Source organism: Herpailurus yagouaroundi, unplaced genomic scaffold, assembly GCF_014898765.1.
Source record: "Herpailurus yagouaroundi ecotype Mexico unplaced genomic scaffold, PumYag 187, whole genome shotgun sequence".
In the NCBI taxonomy this organism is placed as follows: Eukaryota; Metazoa; Chordata; class Mammalia; order Carnivora; family Felidae; genus Herpailurus; species Herpailurus yagouaroundi.
In genome coordinates this window covers 32,282,923-32,290,031 of record NW_024412418.1, presented here as the reverse complement: position 1 = coordinate 32,290,031, position 7,109 = coordinate 32,282,923, and the positions used below count along the sequence as shown (strand labels likewise).

Sequence of the window (7,109 nt, the reverse complement as noted above, 5' to 3'; positions counted from 1 at the left end):
AGGTTGAATCCAAATGGGTCGGGGCAGGATGAGTGATGAGATAGGGTGTGTGTGGAGGACAGCGTGAAGGGTGTGATGCGGTGGGATCCCGATGGGGGTGGGGTGGAGTTGACTGATGGGTCTAGATGGGGCTAGGGAAGCCTTGAGAAGCCAGCTAGATGTGGACGGGAGGCAGCCAGGCTCTGGTCAGCAGGAGAGAGAGGTCTGCAAAGGCCACCTCTCTGGACTGGAGTTTTTCTGCGTGTTTGTCTGTCTTCTCCCTGAGCTCTGTGTCTGGCCCCCTACCCATGACGCATCCACACCATCCTGTCTCATCGGCCCTGCCTTGGGCCCTGGGCCAGGCCCCCAGCACCGCACTTGCTGGACCCATCACTAACTCATCTTTTTGCAAACTTTGAGCAAACCCAGGACCCCCTCCTTCCCTGCACTGTGGGCAGCCCATAGGCTGCCTGAATGAGCCGGGGACCCCCAGCCTCCTGCCTCCCTCCATGGTCCACTCACTTTTCTGTCCTCAGGGACAGACTGCCCTTTGCCAATGCCCCACCTCTGGCCTGTCCCCCTCCCCCACTAAACAGTTTTCAGTGTCTCAATAGCTTCTGCTTATATGTTTGAAGATTCCAAACTGAATGGGGAGGTGGCGAAGGCCGCGCTGGCGAACGAAGACTGCCCCCACATAGACCAGGCCCTCACTCCTGATGAGGGCCTGCCCTTTACTCGCTCGGGCACCCGCGAGAGATACGGACCCTGCTTCCTCTTATCAACCGGGGAGTACGCGTGCCCACCTGGTGGAGGAATGAGAAAGGGTATGTAGAGGAGGCGGGGGGCACTCTGCATCAGCTGGGCCGCCTCGCGCTCCTGCAGATGGGCGGGTGGGGCGGCGGGCGAGGGGTGCTGAGGGGCAGGCAGGCACGCTGAGGGGGGGCAAGGTGCAGAAGGAGCCCCCTCCCCCCCCAGGGTTGGCCCTTGGAGGTCTGAGTCCTTTTCTCCCAAGTAGGATGTCAGGCTGGCAGAGAATCTGAGGTCCTGGCAGCTGTGGGTTGGGACTGAGCCCGAGGGGAAAGGAAGGGGTGCCGGAATGGGCTGGCTGACTACGGGGCTGTGACCCTAAGGCAGGGTGTTACCCGGGGATGTGGGAGGAGTCTCGACTCCTCCAGGCTGCTCTGGCAGATGGCAGGTGAGACCCAGAAAGCAAAGTGATCTCCCCTGTCCCTTGGTTGAGGAGGGCAGTGGGGTGGGCCTGGCCTGGCCAAGACCCTGTGGACGTAGCCACCCAAGGATGCATGTTCTGGAAGAGCACCATTTAAAGAGAATCTGTAGGCCAGTGGGAGGAGAGGCATGAAGAGAGGTGGCTTCAGGGCTTGGGGGTGAGACCAATGTCATTGCAGAGGTAAGATGTGCGCTAGTCAGAATATTGCTAGTGGCAGTCAGAGAACTTGCCAAGAAGGTGAAGCACCACCCGGTGCAGCACCTTCGTTCCCTGGTCACCGCCCCGGGTGTGATCAGCGCCCCCTTGTGGTTGGTGAAGGCTGAGCCCCATAGTGGCCTCTGTTCAAGGTCTCCTTGTTAGCAGACCCTTATCTTAGGCTGACCTCCTGGGGAAAAGATTTCTACTAGAGCTTGAGCATGGGCTGGAGAGAATCTTGAGGCAGGGGCCCAGAGCACCCTAGCCCCAGGCTTCAGGCATTGGCCTGGAAGGTAGAGGAAGCCATCCTTGACATATCGGGCTGGCTGGGCAACTCGTGCATGTCTGGGAGTGCCTCACATGCTCACACGGGATGCATGCTGACCAGAGTGAGCAGGCTGGGCCCGAGGGATAGTTGGTTTTTTAGAGCAATAGTTGGTGTAGACTGTGGCCATTCACAACTGCTCCAGTACTTGAAGTGGTCCAACAATACACAAGGAGAGAACACAGAATTCCAAATAAAGGGCAAACCCAACCCAGAAGAGGAGAGGCAGCCTATACTGAGATGGGGAAGTCCTTCTGGTCACTGGTGCTTAGTGTGCCCACCTGATCCAGTCTGGTCCCTGCTTCCTTGCCCTGCCTGGAGGTCCCTCGGACCCCAGTGCGGCAAACCGCTGCCCGCATGGTGCTGCATGGTGGAGGGCTGCGGGCCTGGGGTGGGCCCATCCTTGGCACCTTCCATGGATAGGCCTGATGCTCCCTTTTGCACCTGGCTTTTTCCTGGGTAGAGGCTCTAGAATACCAGGAGCAGGGGCAGCCCAGGGGAGTGAGGGGGAAAGCAGGTAGACTTTGTGGCTGTGCTCTGCCCGGTAAGGTCTCATGGGCTGCCTGTCTCTTTCAACTTCACTATTGGATCAATCTGTGTGGCCTAAAAGAACAGAGAGAGTCTCTTTCCAGAAGCCCAGGGAGTGTGGGACGGAAGAAGCCCCATCTCCCTGTAGTGGCCAAGGGAGCCCGGCGGCAACCACTGTCCACGGGTGGTACCTGCTCCCCAATCCCACAGAGGCGTGGGGGGCCAGAGTGTTTGGGAGGCACCAAGGGTGAAGTGCCCCCACCCACATCCACCCGGCCCTGCTCTCATGGAGTCATGACAGCGCCGAGGACTTGATTTTCTCAGGATAATTCCAGTGCACAAGCCACATGCAGAGTAGGAGAGTTAGGGACTCAACCCGGTCCCCAAGAGGGAGAAAGAGAGGCGTGCTGGGCCGGCTCACTGCATGGGAAAACCAAGCCCGCTGGAGAAGAATCTGCCTGCCTCTGCATGCGGCTGTTCTGTCTTTCCTCTTCCTTCCTTAAAAACTAAGTACCAAGCGGGATGGGAAAGCCAAGAAGAGAAGCTCAAGTGTTAATTGTATTCTTTACATACAGATCTTTGCAAAGAAAGCCCTGTCATTGCTAAGTATATGCCGACAGAGGCTGTGAGAGTGACTTGACCAGGCGGCTTGGCCGAGGACACTGGTGGCTATTAAGCATCTGGGTGGACCAGCAGCCCCTCCTCACCCTCGGACAGAGTAAATTCACGCCATGCAGGTTTGCCGGACGAGTCCGAGTGGCCCAGGTCTTGTACTAGGACGGACGTAGCTTTTTCTACGGCCAAATGGTAACTGACCGTAGAGGATTTCTTTTCCTTCTTTTCCTTTTTTTTTTTTTTTTTTAAATTTTATTTTATTTGGGGAGGGTGGTGGAGGGGTTCCTTAGCATGACTTGCATGAAGTTAAACAGAAAACCCAGCAAACCAAACCCACCAACCCCCCTGCAACTGTAATGATCACCCTAAACAACAACAACGACGAGAAAAAGGAAAAAGTCCTCTATTTTCTTTCAAAGCTCTTTACTTTTATTACACACGTTGTTGGAGCCAGACTGTAACGGCGTTCGGTAGAAACCTGTACATTTCTGGGGGTGGGAGGAGGGGTGGGGATGGGGAATGGATGGCTTCCCTTTTTGTACACGAGATCGAGAGTCAAGGTTCCAAAAAGGGCAGTCGGTCAGTCATCGGTCATATTGACCTCACCTTCATAGTTCATTTCTCACGTGGAAACTGAGAACTTTGCTCCAAATAGAATTGTGGAAACACGCACTGCTGCTTTCTCCCCTCTCTGTCTGGCATGCTTGTGACCCAGCGGACATCTCCCCAAGACCCTTGACAGCGGCTAGTCTAGGTTGATTCAATCATCTTCTCGGTGTGTAGATCCAGTGTGACCAGCTTTCATTACAAATTGTTCATAGTAAATAACACCATACGGATTTTCCAAGTGTTACTTTAGAGCACCAAAAGATCAGGACCACAGGAGGGGTGGCCCTCCTCCACCTTTATTAAGGCACAACCTGGCATTGTATGCAATTTAGTACTTCAGAGTAAAAAACTGCATGCCCAATGTTATGCAAAGCGATTCTAGCATGAAATAAATTTTGTATCATGGTTTCTGTATAGTCTAAAGCAGATTTGTTTTCCTGAAGCAATTGGAGGTTTGCAGAGACCCACTTCTGCATCTTGAATAAATATAGTATTTTCCCAACAGAAACAGAGGACAGTAGCTTGGCTTTGGTCTGATTCTAAAATTAGTGGTGGGGTGGGGGGTGGGGAAGGATGATATTTTTGAAAAACACATGCTTGAGTTGAAAAAAACAAAAAATGCAACATCTCGAGCCTTCACTGCAGCTCGAAACATTTCCTGGAAAGAGAGCAATGCTGCTTTAGCTCAACACCCTCCCCTCCTTGGGCTCTGGCCCTCAATAATAAAAAGCTGACTTTTGAGATGAAGCACGGGTTTGGGTTTTTATTGCCTTGGGCAGTGTCGTGATTTGGTTCTGCCTGTGATCGGGCCTGCTGTGGCGGGGCTGGGGTGGGGTGAACCTGAACCCTCGCTCTTCTGGTCTCGACGACATAGCAAGGTGCTGGCTGTCCTCCCGCTGGGAAAAAAACCAGGCCTTAAGGAAGAAGTTTTGCTCTGGCCCCCGCCTCTGCAGATCCCATTGGGTCTGGGGAGGGGAGGCAGCTCTCAGAAGGGATGGGGCATACAAGAACCTGACCCTAAAACAAGCACATACTCTAGGGGGTTCACTGACATGGAAACTTCTGTGTGAGTCATGCCATTTTGATGACTCCTTGAATCTGGCCATGTCCGAGCTCCCAGCCCCCGTGCAGACCTTTCAGTCACCTCCCTCCTGGGGCCATTGTTGAATCTGATAGTGGCAGAGGCAGGGTGCCCTACCCAGCTGCACCCTGCTGGCTCAGCTGGTGGGACCACCCGTGCATCTCTCTCAGCCTGGAGGCATCTTGAAGGGGAGGAGCCCTCCCTCAGGGGTCTTGATTTGTGACGATTATTCACTCTGCTTCTCATGGGGGATAGAGTGGGGATTGGGGGTTCCTATCCTTTCCTTATCCATTGGAGAATCCAGGAATATTCAGGTGGGAAAATATCTAATGATCATGGTAGTCAACCTCCGAGCCTTTTACAGATGAGGAGCTGAGGTCCACAGAGAATGATCTTCCCAGGGCCAGAAACAAGTGGGTGTCTCTCTCCCATTTCAGTTCCCTTGGTGCCCCCAGCATGGCCTGAGTCAGCCGTCAGATGGGCGGGTGGGAGGCCGAAGGTGGATGCTGAATTCTCATCTCACTGTTCCTTGTCCCCTCAAAGCCTTTGCCTCAACTTCCATCCTGTGTGGTCCGGGAACCACGGGCTGGGGGTCGGTGGAGCAGTGAGTACAGTAAGGCCTCTGCCCAAGGGGCTACGCGGCCATAGAGCTGCCAGAGCACACTGTGTATGTCACAGCCGTTCATAACTATCAGGATGTGGGAGCCAAACAGCCTCAGCTGCTGCAGGGAAGGTCACATTCACTCTACCTGGGATCCAGTTTGGAGGAAGTGCCTCTCTGGTGGACTCAAGTGGACTTAACAGAAAGCCATTTACAATGTGGGTTTTCCAGGACACACTAGCTAATGGGGAAAGGGGATTGACATACACTGAGCATCTGCTGCGCCGGGGGCAGCTGGGAAACATTGTCTAATGACAGCCCACAGTAATTCACTCTGCCCATTTTGGAGCTAGAGGACAGGTGCAGAGAGGTAAAGCAACTGGCCCAAAGCCACACAGCCAATGAAAGACAGAAGCCAAGATTTTAACCCAGTCAGGCTTGACTCCAGAGTTCAGGTGAAGCTGTCTCAAGCTAACTGGGGCCTTCTTGGGGCAGGAGCGGAATAGGTAGGAACACTAGAGAGGCTCATCCTGAATCCCAGGACCCTCAGGACGTGGCTTCCTGCCCTCCTTCATGATGCGCCATGGGTATGACAGAGGGGGGCTTTTCACAGGCTGCTCAAACCTTCTACACGCACATCTGGCCACCTCACTCTCCTTCCTGAACACCTGTTGCCCTAGGAGGGAAACTGAAGCTCCTTCTATTGGCCAGCATGCCCCCTGCCCTACTCCTGGCCACCTCTCCTCTTCTCTCACCTCTGTGCCTCAGTTGCTCTGTAAGCCTGAGCCCGTAGCGGTCACACACATGCACTTTAGGACCTGGAACTCCCTCCCTCTATGGTCCCACCACTTCCTGACTAACTTTCCAACTCCCAATTTCTATCCATCACGAGGTCTTGCTTTGGAAGTGGCAGGTGCCTGGGGGCAGGGTGGAAGGCTTGCTTTCCTCTGAGCCCCAGGCCCTGATTCACCTTCGCAGGCACAGTTTCATCTAGTTTGGCCTCCTGGCCTGATGGCCTTCTGGGACTGAAGGTGGTGGGGGTATCAAGGGGAGAGGGGGTGCCTGTGACCAGGAGGGGAGAGCCTGTGGTAGGTCGGTGAGGACACAAACACCCCACGAACGCCTGGAATGTGGTGACCACACACAATCACTCCAGAGGCCGGGCCCAAGAGCTGTGAGCACACGGCGGAGCTCACTCCCCTCTTCTTTTTCCTTCCCCCTCCCCTTACGGGAGGAATACAAAGGCCAATCTACTTCGTCTATCAGAAAAAAAAGTAAAGAAAACGAGTGGGTATTTACTCAAGTTGGCTTCTATGGCTCACTAGCTAACCAGGTGGGGGATGCTGACATTAACTCCCAGCTGGTCATAATCTGCACAGCACAGTTATCACACACTTGTAAGAGGTAAGCACAGAGGACAGGGGGGTGTGAGGGGATCATGACCCCCTCATTTAACCTCCCTACCCCCTTGGTGGCCCTGAAGGTGTACACACCAGTTCAACATTTACTGGGCACTTCCTCTGTATCAGGGCCCATCTTTGGTGAAGGGTTCCAGAACCGACCAAGACCCGATCGCTCACTCTCGAAGAGCTGAGGGTCTGTTTGGAATGAGGGGCTTGGACATCTACAAATCTGAGGATGACCAGGGGAGTCAAAGGGCCCAGAAAAAAATCTGGGCGACCCTGTGGACAGCCCCTTGAGCTTTCAGGCACTCATCAGGTCCAGTGAACGGGCCTAGAGAAAGCCTGTCTGCCGCTGCAGGAAGGGCAGAACGGAGGGACTTCCGGTGACAGGGCTGTCTGTGGTGGCACCTAGTACCAGGGGCCATTCGCTCTTCCATGCGTGGATTATCAAGAAGGGTCTGAGTCACGTTCTGAGCCAGCACCCCTGGCCTTGTTTCAGGCTGGGAAGGAGCCCCAAGACACTTCTTTCTTGTGCCCACAGGTGG

General features: G+C 54.4%; 1 protein-coding gene across 1 annotated transcript in view; it reads left to right on the top strand.

Annotated features, from left to right (window-relative positions):
* Positions 1-4,226, top strand: part of KCNC1 (potassium voltage-gated channel subfamily C member 1) — a 44,144-nt gene extending 39,918 nt beyond the window's left edge. Inside the window, exons 3-4 of the mRNA XM_040495691.1 lie at positions 615-803; positions 2,831-4,226. Of these exons, the coding sequence (XP_040351625.1) occupies positions 615-803; positions 2,831-2,895 (254 nt within the window). The 3' untranslated portion in view covers positions 2,896-4,226. The remainder of the gene's footprint in view (positions 1-614; positions 804-2,830) is intronic.
* The last annotated feature ends 2,883 nt before the right edge of the window (positions 4,227-7,109 follow it).